This window comes from Capricornis sumatraensis, chromosome 10, assembly GCF_032405125.1.
Source record: "Capricornis sumatraensis isolate serow.1 chromosome 10, serow.2, whole genome shotgun sequence".
Lineage (NCBI taxonomy): Eukaryota > Metazoa > Chordata > Mammalia > Artiodactyla > Bovidae > Capricornis > Capricornis sumatraensis.
The window spans coordinates 98,829,395-98,846,397 of NC_091078.1; the positions used below are offsets into that span (position 1 = coordinate 98,829,395).

The window sequence follows — 17,003 nt, forward strand, 5'->3', positions numbered from 1 at the left end:
TGGAGCAGGGGTGGCGCTGAAACCTGTCTTCAGGGCTGTGACGTTTTTCAGAAACCCCCACACCCTGCAACCACACCTCCATCCCCACCCTGGAGCCCCTACACCCGTCACAACTGGCCCTAGTTGATGCTCAAGGGACATAGTTACAAACGGGAATCTGTCCTACTCCACACATGTACTAGTTCTTGGCCCCTTACACTTAAACAAAAGCCCCTCCCGTAGAAGTGCGCCGGTCAGATGGGGTGGAGCTAGCCAGTCACCGGGTGGCACCTCGCACGGCTTCTGCAGCCAGGTGTCTTCTCCCTGCTTTCTGTGCCAGGCCGCCCAGGAGGATGTGCAGGAGAAACTGAGCTGCACCAGCAAGCACCTTGCCGAGTGCCAGGCCGCCATGCTGAGGAAGGACGAGGAGGGGGCCACCCTGCGCCAAGACTTGGACAGGTTAGTTACACAGTCTACCTGCGGGGCCAGGGGGAGAGTCCGCACGGAAGGGGCGGGTTTGGGCCAGTCGTTTAGAAAGTCAACCACTCATTCCCCTTTAAAAAGTCCTTTTGCAAGAAAAGCTATAGACCCAGGGAGTGCTTATGTCGGAAGCATGCCGCAGAGCTCCTTGGCAGTCTGCCTGTCACAAGCCTGTAGAAGCTGCAGGGAACCTTTCTCTTAATCCATTGTCATCTCTGGAGGGGCATATTTCAGTTCAGGAACTTCATGTTTTGGTAAAAATCAAATGAAATAAAAATTGGGCAAGTGTCATGATACTAACAACAAACATTTAAGCCTAAAATGTGGCAGGTACCATTTTAAATCCTTGAAATTTACTTGCCTATTTAATCCTCCCAACGGTCCTGTGAGGATGGTGGTATTATTTATCCTATGTTATAGAAGAGAAGAATGCAGCTCAGAAGAGTGAAGTCGCTTTCCCAGGGTCACACAGTGTGTAAGTGGTGATGGCAGGACTGGAACTTAGAACATTCGGCTCCAGAGTCTTTTCTGAACAACTACCCTAAAAACATATAGACAGAGAGTTTTGTGTTTTCTCGTGTTTTGTTTTGTTTTAGGGGACTGGTTTGTGAGTTATGTGTGTGCATGCTTTCCCCAGTATGAGTTTTGACCCGAGTTCTTCTTCAGTGACATGACAGGCTGCAGGGTTAAGTCTGAGGTTCTCCCAGCTCATCCAGGAGTGAGCGAGCGAGCCAGGGAGCAGGTTCAGCTTGTCTTCCTGCTGGTGCTGTGTCTGTGGAGAGCACGTCTTGCCATCACCCTTTGTCATCATTTCTTTTAACCTTAAAATATGGCCCTCCCTGTGTCCAGCCCCAAGGCCGCCGCTTCTTCAGACCTGGCAGCCCCCTGGTGCATCATGGGCCCCCCAGCCAGCGACGGGGCCAGGCTTGTCCTGCAGGGGATCCTGGCGCCGGATTGTATGTGTGCTCCCAGCAGGAGCAGACACACCATACTTCCCCGAGGGTTTAGCTTTCCCACCCATCTCCTATCACCTGCTTCTAGGCCTGGCCCAGGCTCAACAGGAGATCCAGACCACACTGGATGCGTAGTAGCCTGGATGTGTGTCTCCTCTCATCTGACTTTCCTTTCAGAGTTCAATTGCTGTAGTACTCTGGCTGCCCTTAGCCAGGTCATGTTCATGTGACAACTTAAATAGAACCTCCTAAGTTGGTGGTATTTTTTTTTTTAATGCTATAACTGTGTGTATATCTGTGTGTCCCCAAGATCACTTCGGTGGACAGTGTCTCGTAAACAACCTGCTGACAACTTTTTACTGGACATGGCAAGGCTGGAATAGATACAGATTGATTAGTCAGGTGCAGCTCTCTAGTTTTATGGAGGTTTTGTGAATACCTTGGTTCATAAACCATCCTTGGAAAGCCACTGCCTTAGGGGACTAGTGAGCTGAATGAGAAGTGGGCAAGGATGGGCAGACTCTGGTTCAGCCAGCCCCTCTCATAGCCTGAGACTCTGCAGTACCCAGAGCAGGATTCTGTAGGCCTCGAGGCCTCAGGTTGAACTCCTGGCCATGCAGAGTTAGTGCCTGCTCTGTGCCCAGTGCCACACCCCATGTGTAGAGTCCCAGAGAAATGTGGGGGACAGATGCTCCTCTGCCTGGTCGCCTCCAGGAAGCTGCGCCTCAGTTCTTCCTGTTCTGACTCCTTTTTCCTCTGCATATCCGCCCCCTGTCACTAACCCATGCACCTCACCCATTGGGCTCCTTTCACAACCACAGTTTTCTCCCAAGAAAAGTGGTACGGAGTTTGACCCACCTGGGGTGCTCCTAGTGACCTGAGGTCAACCTCCTCTCCCGAATGTCCCTTGTATTTGTTGTGGGGGGTAGCAGTGTGTGAAGAGTTTGGGTGTGTGAGAGGAGGTTTGAAGGCTTAAGGTTTGAATATACACCCCGTGAGTGGAACAGTGCCAAGGGGCTCCCCCAAGACAAAGGCTGGTAGGGCAGCGGGACTGCTTATTAGAGGCTGAGGGTAGCCCGGGGGAAGGGGGAAGCTGGAAATAGTGGGTGATCGGGACTACTTACCACTCCTCCACCAGGACCCAGAAGGAACTTGATAGAGCCACCACAAAGGCCCAGGAATATTACAACAGACTCTGCCAGGAGGTGGCAGACAGGGAGAAGAACGACCAGAAGATGCTCGCTGACCTGGATGACCTGAACAGAACCAAGAAGTACCTGGAGGAGCGGCTGATAGAGCTGCTCAGGTGAGTGTCGGGACAGACCAGGGGCCGGGGGCTTCCCCTGAGCTTGGCTTTTCTTGAAAGAAGTGTGACTCTCCTTGAAGGGACTGTTGCAGGGAAGCGGGCCCCTGTTTGCTTGTGTCCTGTTGTAAGGGCACGCACACATGAACAGGGTCTACTCAGGCCCTTGGCAGCCTTAAAAGACAGGATTTCATTGTTCCCACTAGTGTGCATCTGGTTTGTGTTTTTGTATTGCTGTGTTGTTTTCAAACTCTCCATGTACTCAGCCACAGAGTGGCAGTCAAAGATGTCTAATATCCTCAGGGACTTCTCCACTCCCTTGCCCCGCTCTCCTGAGTCCTTTTCTCCTTCTCCTCCATCCGACTCTCCCCAGCTCCTGGGGCCCCAGACTCCAGCCTCAGGCAGCAGCTGTGTGCTTAGTCACTCAGGTAGCAGGCAGTGATGTGAATGTGTGAGCCGGGCTGGAGGGGCTCTGAGAACCAGAGGGCATGGCTGCACTGCTGCTGCCAGGGCCCCTCACTTCTTCAGAGAAGGTAGAAATCTGGATTTTTATGTGAAATTGGTCTGAGTTTTAAATGTTGGCAAGTCATTCCAAAAAATTTGTAAAGCTTTCTGTATGGGAATCTTCTTTCTTTTTTGGATGCGCCCTGTGGCTTGTGGGATCTTAATTCCCTGACCAGAGATCGAACCTGTGGCCCCTGCAGTGGAAACCCAGAGTCTTAACCACTAGACCTCCAGGAAAGTCCCAGAAGTTTTCAAAAATACAAAACCAGGTAGCAGAATGTACCCCTCTGTACCTGTCACCCAGCCTCAACATTATGCTCATGACCAAGTCGTGTGTTTCCTGGAGTCCTACCCATTTCTTCCACCTCCTCAGACTGTTGTGAAGCAAATCCCAAATTTCCTGTCATTTCATCCACAAGTATTTTGGTACGTGCCTTCCTAACACTGGGACTGTTTATTTTAAACAACCACAATATCATTACTATGCTTAAAAATTTACTAATTCCCAATGTCATCAAGTATCTAGTCATTTTGAAATTTTTCCAATTGCTTTATGATTTTTTCTAGTCAGAATCTAAATCAGATCTGTATGTTGCATGGTGATACGTTTCTTGGATCTCTCTTACTTAAGCATGGTTTCCCCACCATCTCTCCTCTTTTCCTTTGCAGTTTACTTTTAAAGAAAGCAGGCCATTTATCTGGTAGAGTTTCCTGTAACCTGGGCTTTGCTGATTACGTCTCTATAGTGTCCTCTAACATGTTTTTCCATCTTCTGTGTAGCCTATTAATTGAGAGTTATAACTAGAGCAGTGGTTCTCAACCCTGATGCAAATTGGAGTCACTAGGGGAGCTAATAACTAAAGTAACACTCAGGTCTGGAGCCCACCCAGACCAGCCAGAGTGGAATTCCTGGGAGTGGGGTCCAGGTATCAGTGAGCAAGAGCTGAAAACCCCTGCTCCACTAGACACTGGCTCAGACTCAAAGTTTTGTCCAAAAAACTCCATAAAATTGGTTTATAGTTTTGGGTCTTTCTTTGAAGAACCACATAAGATCTGGTTAGCCCTTTCTTTACAGTGTCAGCAGCCACGCATAAGTGATACCTAAATGTACTAATTCATTTGGGATTGCAAATTGGCAATAATAAATTTTGGCTAATTTGGAAGCTTGAAAACTCTGCCCACGTGCCATCAGTTTGCAGACTAGGGACTCAGCATTTGTGACCCTTCCAGAAGTTTGTGTTGGAAGAGCCCAGGTCCCGACACAGTTGCCACGTTCCCAGGGTATGGGCACCTGGCCTCCCGGGGCTGGACAGAAGAAGCCGTGGCCCAGGTGGGAGAATGACGCTGGTCGCAAGAATGAGTCTTTCTGCTTCCTGACAATGTCAGGCATTCCTGAAAAGTCCATGTTCTGGTTTATATTTCAGGGGAACAGTCTTTGGTTGACTTGAGTCCCTGACTGACGAGAGTGCTGGCTTCTCTCAGGGCCTGGGTGGCTCTGGTGTGGCTCTCAGTCATCAGTGGCTCACATGTTGCCAGGGCCATTAATTGTTACTTAAATCATAAAACCAAGAAGGATCCCAAACATCCTGAAGATTTGGGTGGGCGTACATTCCTGGTTATTTGGCTCACAGCACACTGGCTGTTGGGTAAGTGTGGCAGCACCTGGCAGCCTAACCTCCCAGTGGCCGTGTACACTGCCATTTAGACCCCTGGGCAGCTGGTGGCCCTTGTTAGTGCTAGCAGGCCTTTGCAGTTGCCAGAGCCTTTTATGGACCCCCATACCTTCACATGTGTGGTGTCAGATCAGGACCCACACATGGGGGACTCCTGCTGAGTCTGGGTCTGCTGTGGGTGACAGATGACCTTGGTATCAATAAAAGTGAATTCCCCTCCTGTCTTGCAGAATTCAGAAGCAGTCTTTTGAAGTGAATCCAGAAGTAGTTCTGTCATTTTCATGGACGCTTTCTTCTGTTTTTCTCATGTGGCTCTGTCCCAGGGACAAGGATGCTCTCTGGCAGAAGTCAGATGCCCTGGAATTCCAGCAGAAGCTCAGTGCTGAGGAGAGATGGCCCGGGGACACGGAGGTGAACCACTGCCTCGACTGCAAGCGGGAGTTCAGCTGGATGGTGCGGAGGCACCACTGCAGGTCAGCGGGCGGCTTGCGGGAAGGGCCCAGAGCCAGGGCAGAGGGCTCCGGATGGGGAGTTAGGGCAGGCGTTGGCATGGCAGCCACTTGTCTAGGAAGAGCATGTTGTCTTTTAGTTTTGAGGGAACCAGTTGAGGAGGGGGTGTTAGGCAGGGTCCCAGCAGGACACTCAAGGATCCCCGAAAGGGAAGAGAGTTGAATACAGGGCATGTGGGCAGAAGTAAGGGGACCCCCAGGGATGTGGGGCACCCAGAGACCCAAATCTCAGTGCTCACTTGGCCTGTGGGGATCAGAGGGGAAACGGACCACGGAGAGAGCAGGGGCCGAGGCTTTACCAGAGGAAGCAAAGACCTCCCTGCCCCCAGGACCCGAAGATGGGCACGCAGGAATGAATTTCAAGTTGGGACGCGGGTGTGGAGAATCATCTTTGGTTTTAGAGCCCAGCCCCCAGGCGTGGGATGCCCAGCTGCATCGTAGTGTCAGGGAAGGGGGCTCGGCCTGCCTGCTAGGACCCTAGGAAGTAAAACTTCCTCCCATCAGGCGTCACCCAGGCGGCTTTCTTGGAGTCTTAGGAAATGGGCCTTGAGGCCACGGTCCAGAGCGGGCAGAGTTGGGTGTGATGAGCCTTGTGGCGTCCAGAGCCCAGTTCGGGCACCGGGCAGGGCGCCGCGGCCCCTGTGCGGCGTCCTCACAGCCCGTGTCGTCCCCAGGGTTTGCGGCCGCACCTTCTGCTACTACTGCTGCAACAACTACGCCGTGAGCAAGCACAGCGGCAGGAAGGAGCGCTGCTGCCGGGCCTGCTTCCGGAAGCTGAGCGAGAGCCCCGGGTCTCCCAGCAGCAGCAGCTCAGGCACCAGCCAGGAGGAGCCCAGCCCCACGCGGTCCCCAGCCCAGGCCGCCGGAGGCCAAGGTCAGCTCCCCCACTGCCTCAGGTCTCCGGGGCCACCCTCCCCACTGTGGCTGCTTAGCTGAGCCACGCCTAGTTCAGTGCTTCCAAAGTGAGGCACTGAAACTTTCTTTTTGATGTAATTAGGATGGAAACTGAATTGAAAAGGGAATAGCTTTCTCCTGATATGATTCAGCATTATTATTTAACATGAGGTCTGTTTGCCCCTTAACTCATGTACCACTGGTGGAACGCCACCCCACGCTTTAGAAAATGCTGTCTCCCAGGCCCCAGCCCCGAACTTCTGTCCCAGGATAACCGAAGGCCAGGCGTTGAATCTGGAAATGAGCGCATCCTTCTCTGTCTTCCCACTAGCTCGTGTTCTCACTCAGTGACCGAGAAGGGCCCTTTGTCCTTCACCTCCTCCCACTCAGCTCAGTAAAAGGAAGCGGGATTTGGTCCCTGCTGCTTCTGCTCCAAGCACAGCCTCACAGACCCCAGCCCAGGCCGCCTGCTCAGGACTGGACTGTGGTGTAGAGCACGAGGGGGGCAGAACTGCAGTGACTCGGGTGGCAGTGAGCGCCATCTGTGCTCAGACACCACTGCCTCCTGCAGCCAGAGCCCTGCCCTCCTTGGCCTCAGTCTGGATCCAGGCCAGCCAGCCTTCAGAGACACTGTTAGCTCCTCTTTTGTTTAAATGGATCATCAAGGAGGTTGGCCAGCTCCATTATTTATACTAGATACAAACAACTGCTCAAGGATGGGGAAGTGTACTTTGCACAGCATTAGTGTGTTATTTTGGAAAAGGCAATGGCAACCCACTCCAGTACTCTTGCCTGGAAAATCCCATGGACAGAGGAGCCTAGTGGGCTGCAGTCCATGGGGTCGCTACAAGTCAGGCACGACTGAGTGACTTTACTTTCACTTTTCACTTTCATGCATTGGAGAAGGAAATGGCAACCCACTCCAGTGTTCTTGCCTGGAGAATCCCAGGGATGGAGGACCCTGGTGGGCTGCCATCTATGGGGTCACACAGAGTCGGACACGACTGAAGCGACTTAGCAGCAGTGTGTTATTTAAAAGTTACTGAATTTTGAAAGCCCTTTATATATCCTGAGTATGATTTATTTATCATATATGTGTTTTACAAATGTTTTTTCCCAACCTATATCCTGTCTTTTTTAATTTTCTTTTGATGAATATAATTTGGATAAAGTCCAGTCTATCAGTTTTTTCCCCTTATGGGTCAATTTTTTCCTGTTCTTTTAATATCATCTCTCTCTTTGTTTAACTCAAGAACTCAAAGGTCTTCTTTTGTTTTCTCCTAAAAGTTTTATAGTTTTAGATTCATGTTTAGGTCTATGGTTCATTTTGAGTTAATTTTATACAATGCAAGCTTTGCCCAAAGATTCATTTTTTGTATATGGTTGTCCAGTTATTCCAACACCATTGGTTGAAAGGTCTGTTCCCATAGAATTGCTTTTGTGCTTTTCTCAAAAATCAGTTGCCTTTATATATGATTCAGTATCTGGACTTTCTGTTCCACTCCATTTACCAACATGCCCTTTCTTTCACCAATACCACACTGTTACGATTGCCGTAATTTTATAAGTCTTAAAATCAGGCAGAGTGAGTCCTCCAATTTTCTTCTTTATTAAAGTTTGGCTATTCTAGGTCGTATGCTTTTCCATATAAATTTTAGAATTAACTAGTCAATTTCTACAAAAACATCCTGGTGACATTTGGTTGGGATTGCACTGAGTCTCTGCAGCAGTCTGGGGAGAATTGCCAGAGTAACAGAGTTGAGTCTTCCAGTCTACACGTGGCAGAGCACTCAATTTAGGGCTCCTTTGGTTTCTCTTGGAGGGCATCATTTTGGGTCCCTGTTGCTCATTTTCCCTTCCTTCCTCTTCTTTCCCCCTTCCTCCTGCCAGCCTCAAAAGGTGGGTTCAGGAATGTGGCTGGGCCTATGGAAAAAAGCCAGTCCCAGTCCCCCCTTTCCAGCCTGTGCCTCAAGCCGCCCTCCATTATGCAGACTTCAGGCCTGAGGGAGAACGTCCCTCCTAAAGCCCAGCCCGTCCAGGAGCTGTGAGGCAGGGCCCGCTGGGGAATTGCAGCCCACATGAACCCTTCTCACTGAGCAGCCCAGGACTCTTTCCCGTGCCTGGCTCATTCTGGGTGTTTCAGTGACAACACAGGGTGGCATGGTGCCAGCGTGCTGAGGTTGCTTGTTTTGATTTCTGATATTTCCTGCCTCCTCCCCTGCCTGTCTTTCTTTCGGTCTTGCTTGCCTTTTCTTCTCTCACCTCAGGCCTGCCATCACAGCTTCCATCACATGCAGGAGGGTGCTTGTTGGCGGGGTGGGGATGACCAGAACAGCAGCATCCACACAGTGTCCTTCCCACCCAGTGCTCTGCAGGGTTGGGCACAATTCTGTCCAGCTTCAAGGGTTGGTGGGGTTGGGTGGGGTTGGTGGGGTTGGGTTGGGGGGTGGCGGGCAGTTCCTTTCCACCCCCTAGTGGACTGAGATGGAAATGCAGGTCACACAGAATCCTGCTCTCAAAGAGGCATGCATGAGGTGTGTGTCTGCTGAAGCAAGGATTCAGCAGCAGGGAAGTATGTTTATCTTTTAGTTAGGTTCTTTCCTGATAAGGTTTGATAAGTGTTTTCCTTCTAAGTAAGGGGCCTCAGAGAACATGTTAGAGCTTAAAAGTCCTCCATGCCCCTGCCTAAGGGACTTCAGAGAAAATACTTTGTTTCACCTGCAGTCCCCTCATCTGCTTTTCTGAAACATCCCAACAGCCGTTTGTCTCCATCCGGACAGAGTCGCTGTCTGTTGAGTGAGTGCTGCAGGGTGCATGCTCCTGGTTCGTCCGCGGAGCTGCGCTCCCTCTCCGTCCCGTGCATGACCATGCGCCTCTCCTCTCTCCCTGCTTGCATCTGTGCCCCAGGTGCAAACACAGACTGCCGGCCGCCGGATGACGCTGTGTTTGACATCATCACAGACGAGGAGTTGTGCCAGATACAGGAGTCCGGCCCCTCTTTGCCTGAAACACCCACTGAGACTGATTCTTTTGACCCAAATGTGGCTGAACAGTGAGTAGACATCACCTCAATTTCCCGAGTTCTCATTAAGTGCCTGGTATTGTGCCTTCTTTCTCTTTTAAAAAGTGCGCATTTGGGTGCAGAGGGTCTTAGTTGCTGCACTCAGGATCTTCGGTCTTAGTTGCTGCACTCAGGATCTTCAGTCTTCGTTGCAGCATGCAGGATCTTCAGTTGTGGTGTGCGGACTCTCAGTTGCGTGTGAGATCTGGTTCCCTGACCAGGGATTGAAGCCAGGCCCCCTGTAATGGAGCTTGAGTCTTAGCCACTGGACCACCAGGGAAGCCCCTGGCCTTGTGCTGTCTCATCAGAGGATTAGGAAAGCTCAGAAGCAGGATCGCCTGTCTTTCATTAAGGGAAGGTGCCTGAGCACAGTGCTCAGGGCAGGTGGTCCTTGAACAGCACCAGGACTCGGGGAGTGGTCAGCGTGGAGCCTTGTCAGAGAGTTTCTGGGCGTTTCTGTCAGCAGTGCTCCTGATTTCAGCAACTCCATGAAGCCTTTTTTGTCTTGGGCAACTATATTAATCCACGTAGGCCACCATGACAGATGCTGTACACCAGATGACTTCAACAACAGAAGTCTAATTTGTCAGGTTCCGGAAGTCCAAGGCCAAGGTGCTGGCGGGTTTACTTTCCCTGAGGCCTCCCCTTCTCTTCCTATCTCTTCATGTGGTCAGCCCCGACCCTGGGCGTGTGCACCCTTGTCTCTCTGGCTCCTAATCTTCCATTGTTATAAGGACACCAGTCAGATTGGATTAGGGCCCACCTTATTGGCCTCATTTTAACTAACTTCTTTAATGGTCTTGGGCTTCCCTCGTGGCTCAGATGGTAAAGAATCCACCTTCAATGTGGGAGACCTGGGTTTGACCCCTGGGTTGGGAAGATCGCCTGGAGGAGGAAATGGCAACCCACTCCAGTATTCTTGCCTGGAGAATCCCATGGGGTCACAAAGAGTCGGACACACTGAGCAACTTGTCACTTTTAATCGTCTTATCTCCAAAAGCAGCCCCGTTCTGAGGCGCTGGGGGTAGGACGTCAGCATGGGGACTGAGGTGCATGTGCTCGCATGCAGCAGAGATCCGGGATGACTTCTGCTGGATGATTCAGAAGAGCAGCCCTTCCTGGGCTGCCTCAGCCGTGCTCAGAGCATCACACTGCTCTTTAAAAACCCGTCATAGAACCACTCATCAGGCCTGGTGATGCTGCCACAAGAAAGGAAGCTCAGATTAATTTCAGTTCTCTCAAGCGGTTTCTCTCAGAAGTTCCTCTGGCTTCAGCTAAGGCCTCTTCGAGCCCCAGAGTTCTAAAAGCAATAAAAAATATAGACAAGTCTGTTACCCAGCACTCTGTGGAACCAAGGGACTTTCCCCCAACCAGCCTGGGCCCTGTCCCATCACGGTGATCCAGACCCTCCAAACCTTCCACTGCTGTAGATGGACGGCATCCGGCACAGGGCCGTGCATCCTTCAGCACCAGCTCTCCACTGGCCTCCCCAATTTTTCTCGGCCAGCTGTTTTCCAACAAAGCTTGCAAGGAGAGTTGTGCAAGGGCTAATTTCTAAATAAATGAAATAACTGCATCAAGTGCCACCATACTAAAGTGTCAAGAGTTTAAGTCAGGGAACCCACGGCAAAGGTCAATTTCCCCTCCGTGGCAGCCTCACTTGGTATTTCTCAGCCCCGGCGTCCGGCTAAAATGCAGTTTCTTGTGCAAAGCGCTGCCTGCTCAGAAGCTCGGGGGAGAATTGACAGGGCCTCCGTGTGCAGACAGTCCATGGCCCACTCTCCATCCAGGTGGGGAGCTTCGCGAGCTTTTGCCCACTCACGTTGAGATCTCTGTTCCTCTCTTCATGCCCAGAATTCAGAGGAGGGCTGGCACCAATCTGTCAGATTTATCGTCTGGGGTTTCTGCTACATGGGAGGAGATGCACTTAATCTTGGGAGGTTCTCAGCTCAGGAGAGTTTAGGCTCCAGCGTGTGTCCCTATACTCGGTTATGCTCGTGCTTAAGGGTGAGTGAACTCGCGTCAAGGGTGCAGCCGACCCCATCACCCAAGCGGAGGTGCTCACTGACCGTGGGCCTTTGCTTTTCCTTCTGAAAGCCCCACCTTGAAGCCTTGCCTGACTGCGCGAGCATGCAGTGTCCCCCCTGACCCCCATGGATTTGCACTAAGCCACCCTTTTCCTTTGTCACCTGGCAGCTCTTCGCTGACTGTGCCTTGACTACTGGCCAGGTGGGTCAGGGGTCAGGTGAGCCAGACCAGAACCTCAGGGCCTTGGAAATGGCCCTGGGCTCTCAGGTGCATGAGAAAGTACCCCCTTAGCTCCCCCGTCACTTCACCCCTCACCTTCCCCTTTCCTAGTAGGAGCAAAAGCAGAAGGTCTTCTGACCACTGACAAACGTGTGTGTTTCGGTCGTGGGAAATCAGGAAGCGTTCCAGGGAAAGGAAACTGCCAGCATGCTGGCCTCAGCCTCCAAGGCAGATCCGGGGCTAATGGATGGATCTGCAGTCCCGTGCCTAGTCTGTTTGGGCGAAGGGTAAGCCCTCCGAGTCAGTTCAGGGCCTGCCCCGTCTCACACCTTGCTTGCACACTGGAGGCAGACACCTGTGTCTCCTGCAGCTTTTTCTTAGGCTTAAAACCACCAGGAGTCTGAGAAAGTGGCGGTGGGGAGAGGGGTGGTACAGAGCCTGGGTGTGTGTACACGTCCTTGCCAAGAGATTTAGAGAAAGAGTCCAAAGTAAGAAGTGGTCCAGGAGGGGTTAACACTGCAAAAGTTCTAATCCAGAGAACAGAAGCCGCCTGGAGGTCGTGTTGCTGAAAGCCCTTGTTGGAGCTTTTTCCCTCCGGAGCTGTGTCTGCGTGCCCTCACTTGGTCCCGCCCAGCCCTCCACAGAGTAGGGGTTATGGTCCCTGTTTCTCATATCAAGGCACTGAAGCTCAGGAGGCCAGGTAACTCGCTCCAGGTCAGGGGGTTGCAAGCGTCAGAACCAAGCTTTGTACCCAGAACCCCTCCCTCTAGTCACAGGCATGAGATGCATTTTGCAGCGTACTGCCGCCTTCTCCTGGCCCCGCTTCCCCATCTTCCCATCAAAGAGCTGCCCTCCTTCCTTACCCTTCGTCCACTCCCCGCTCCACACGTGTGTCCTCAGGACAAACACGATTGTCTGCCCTGCCCCCTGGCTGTGACCGGACGGGAAGAGGCCCCAGAACCCAGGAGCTCAGGGAGAACTGGCAGGATGCCGCTGACCCTTCAGCAGCCTCGGAGCGGCCCCGGCACGTAGCCCCGGGGCACAGGCCTCACCAGGTGGGAAGGTGACATTCTCCAGACCCCGTGGACATGCATACCCCTCCCCACAGTCATCCAGGCCCACCTTCAGCCATCTCCCTGAGAGAGGCCCAGCTGTTCTCAGGCCTGAAGCAGGCTGAGAAGAAAAGAGAGCTCCTTTCGCCCACAGCAGGGCAGGCCTCGAGTCCTTGGCCTCCCCCAGGCCTACCTCCCCTTCTTGAGCAGACCGTGTCAGAGAAGAGCTTGAGCTCAAGAGCCAGATGCTCCTGGTCAGGTCCTGCTTTGCCGCCCCTAGGTTCACCACAGCCCCTAAACTCAACTTCCTCCCTGGCACATACGAGCTGGAGCCGCACCCACTCCCACGGTGTTAAAAGGGTCAGCTGGGTACTGTGTGGGAAGCCTTCCATGGAGGTGCCTTGTTTTTGCAATGTTTTCCCTGAGCTGTGAGGTCAAGGATCACGCTGTGGTGTCTACTGCATGGGCCCTGGTTTGCTGCACCTCGTAGCTCAGGTGTCTTCACCAAGGAACATCCTGCCTGATGCCCAGGATTACTGAGTTCAAACTCTATAGAGACTGCGCCAACCCACAGAGTATCTTAGCCAGCACCTCCTTTAGAACGGGGGCTCTGTGGTCAGTGTTTCGGGGAACTGTTGTGGGTTTATCACCAACCAGGAGATCCAGTGCCTGGTATTTCAAGCAAAACGAGAACAGAAAATGGTGAACATGGTTAAGGTTAGAAAACCACCTTTCGTTGTTCTTCATTCACTCGGTCATGTTTGACGCCATGGACTACAGCACGCCAAGCCTCCCTGTCCTTCACTGTGAGTTTGCTCACACTCATATCCGTTGAGTGGGTGATGCTAACCCACTATCTCATCCTCTGTTGCCCCTTTCTCCTCCTGCCCTCAGTCTTGCCCAGAATCAGGGTCTCTTCACATCAAGGGGCCAAAGTATTGGAGCTTTAGCTTTAGCATCTGTCCTTCCAATGAATATTCAGGGTTGATTTCCTTTAGGATGGACTGGTTGGATCTCCTTGCTGTCCAGGGGACTTGAAGAGTCTTCTCCAGCACCACATTTCAGAAGCATCAAATCTCTGGAGCTCTGCCTTCTTTATGGTCCCACTTCCTCATCCATACATGACTACCAGAAAAACCGGAGCTTTGACTATGTGGACCTTTGTTGGCAAAGTAATGTCTCTGCCTTTTAATACACTATCTAGGTTTGTCATAGCTTTTTTTCCAAGGAGCAAGCATCTTTTAACTTCATGGCTGCAGTTACCATCTGCCGTGTTTTTGGAGCCCAAGAAAATAAGGTCTGTCACTGTTTCCATTTTTTCCCCATCTATTTGCCAGGAAGTGATGGGACTGGATGCCATGATCTTCGTTTTCTGAATGTGGAGTTTTAAGCCAGCTTTTTCACTCTCCTCTTTCACTTTCATCAAGAGGCTCTTTAGTTCCTCTTCACTTTTTTGGCGTTAGGGTGGTGTCATCTGCATATCTGAGGTTATTGATATTTCTCCCGGCAATCTCAGTTCAAGCTTGTGCTTCATCCAGCCCAGTATTTCACATGATGTACTCTGCATAGAAGTTAAATAAGCAGAGTGACAATATACAGCCTTGATGTACTCCTTTCCCAATTTGAATCAGTCAGTTGTTCAATGTCCGGTTCTAGCTGTTGCTTCTTGACCTCCATACAGTTTTCTCAGGAGGCAAGTAAAGTGGTGTGGTATTCTCATCTCTTTAAGAATTTTCCACCGTTCGTTTTCATCCACACAGTCAAAGGCTTTAGTGTAGTCAATGAAGCAGAAGTAGATGTTTTTCTGGAACTCTCTTGCTCTTTTGATGATCCAACGGATGTTGGCAATTTGATCTCTGGTTCTTCTGCCTTTTCTAAATCTAACTCATACATCTGGAAGTTCTCAGTTCACATATTGTTGAAGCCTAGCTTGAAGGATTTTGAGCATGACCTTGCTAGTATGTGAAATGAGTGCAGTTGTGTGGTAGTTTGAACATCTTTGGCATTGACCTTCTTTGGGATTGGAATGAAAGCTGACCTTTTCCAAAAAGCCTTGCTGCCCTTGGGTTAACCTAGCATCTCTGCCTTCAGATGAGTACAGAGTTGTCAGGTTCCCTGGTCCATCTTAGCCAACATTTGAGGGAAGAAAAGAGAGTTTTCACCAGGGTTTTAACCCTGCTGTGTGTGCTTTGTGAGGTAGTTATCTCTCTGAACTTGTTTGCTCATCTGGAAAATGGGGTAGTACCAAACGTCCTAACAAAGGGCATTGGGTACCGTGGGCCATGAAGGAGTGGTGCGCAGAAGGGGCGCTGCCCCCAGAGGACAAGGAGAGCCGGCGCCCCGTCCTCGGTGCTCTCCGCTCCGCCTCTGCCCCTCCAGGACAGGCAGCTTCTGTTTTTTCTGTCCCGCAGCATCATTTCCTCATTGCAGGACGCTCGCTGAGAATCCCGGGCTTCCGGCTCCAAGTAGCCCCTGGAATCAGGGTCAGCCTGTGTTCTCCGCATCTCGGATAGTGTGGCCCTGCCCTGCCACTGGGCTGCAAGTACAGGGAACTCAGAGGGGGAGACCCTGAGGCCTCACCCAAGGCAGCCACAGCCCACCCGACCTCCTCCAGTTGCACCCCAGGCCCCTTAGGTCAAGCAGTGGGTGTGAGTAGAGGCAAGTGCTACGGGAGGGGAAGGGCGGCTCTGAGACAGGGAGCCTGCGCTCCACAGGGCTGTCCTGTGGACGAGTGAAGTGCAAAGTGAAAACCCTCAGGAAGCTCCGTGGGCTGTGCCAGGGTCTGCTGCCCGGAGTGGCGTGCGCCCAGGAGGGGATTGGGGAAATGATCTCTGCTCCCAAGGGCAGCAGGTAAGGCCAGAGTGTGGGCCCAAGCAGGGGAGGCAGAGAAGCGGGAAAAGATGGAGCGGCCATGCTTTTCCTCAGGACAGGCAGGCAGATATTCCTCAGCTGTGGAAGGGCCAGTGCAGAACCTTTTTGCGGGGAGCCTGGACAGAGGGCACATAACAGGCCTGGCGTGGCATGTGGCCTGAGGCGACTCGTCTCGTTTGACTCAGCCAGGCCGGCACTCAGGAGGGGAGGACCCAGCGGTCCCAGCAGCTGCCCCTCCGTTGCCTGAGTGGCCGCCCCCAGCACAGCTCCGAGCACGTGGTCACCGCCTCCCAGCGCTCCTGGACAGAGGGCGTCATCAGCCAGGGGTACGGTTGGTGAAACAGGCTTGGGCGGGGATGGGGGGGCGCCTGCCTTGTCCTGGGGTGCACAGACATGAAGCTGTCCTTGAAGCAGGATCTGAGTCACCCCAGAGCCCTGCCTTTCCCCTCACACCACACTGCTTTCCTCTGTGTGGTCAGAGGACCTACACTGGGCCAGACACTTCACCCATTCCTTCCCAGTTAGGGACTCTGCCTCTTGTTCTGGGTTATACTGGGGAGGCCAGGGGCTTGTGGCCTCTCTAGCATAAGTGCTCAGCATTAAGGTGACCGCACAGAGGAGGGTGACCAACCCCCACCTCTCTGAAACCAACATAAACAGGTTAAAGGTCAGTTCAGCCTTGTCACAGTGAAAAGGTCAGCTTGTGGTGTTTAGAGTACTAGATGGCCTCTGTGGCCTGAGCAGAGCTCTCTGCTCTCCTGCCCTCTCTGTGAAGCAGCTCTCCCCATGGGTGCATTTAGCGTGTTTATGAAACAGTTGGTGGGGCCCTATGGGCCCTGCAGGCCAAGCCTTTACACAGCTGGGCCATGCCCTGCACCTCTGCAAGGCACAAAGCCCCCCCTCCCACGCCTCACCAATGCACTGCCACCATTTGGGGGCCCCTCCTCCCACAAATGCAAAGGGTGCTAAGTGTTTGGTGTGTGTCCTCTCCAGCCCTCCGCATGCCGGCCTAAGAGGCGACACTGTTACGGAACACGCTGCTCCAAAGTGGAAGTGGCTAAGACGTTACCAACTGGTCTTAACCCAGTGGCTCAGTGGTAAAGAATTGAATCTACCCGTCAATGCAGGAGACACAGGTTCGATCATTGGGTCAGGAAGATCTCCTGGAGGAAGGCATGGTAACCCCCTCTAGTATTCTTGCGGGAGCTTCCCACGGACAGAGGAGCCTGGCGGGCCCTGGTCCATGGGGTTGCAAGGAGTCGGACACCACTGAAGTGACGGAGCAGCATGCAGCTGGTCTTACCAGCCCGTGACTCAGGTCTGCCCAGGCCTCAAAACCTCAACTGTTCAGCCTGTTCTGACCCCCTCCCCAAGGTCTCTCTCTAGCTGTCCTCAAAGTATTCTCCATGTTTCAGTGAGTGGTTTTGCAACATGTGAGCCTAAAAGGCCACTTTAAGCCTGTTGAGCAGGTGCTGGG

At 52.3% G+C, this 17,003-nt stretch overlaps 1 protein-coding gene across 1 annotated transcript in view; it reads left to right on the forward strand.

Annotated features, from left to right (window-relative positions):
* The window catches only part of FYCO1 (FYVE and coiled-coil domain autophagy adaptor 1), a 79,270-nt gene that overhangs the window by 29,753 nt on the left and 32,514 nt on the right, over positions 1–17,003 (forward strand). The window contains exons 10-14 of the mRNA XM_068983168.1: positions 320–438; positions 2,551–2,718; positions 5,216–5,365; positions 6,076–6,275; positions 9,203–9,347. Coding sequence (XP_068839269.1) covers positions 320–438; positions 2,551–2,718; positions 5,216–5,365; positions 6,076–6,275; positions 9,203–9,347 — 782 coding nt within the window. The remainder of the gene's footprint in view (positions 1–319; positions 439–2,550; positions 2,719–5,215; positions 5,366–6,075; positions 6,276–9,202; positions 9,348–17,003) is intronic.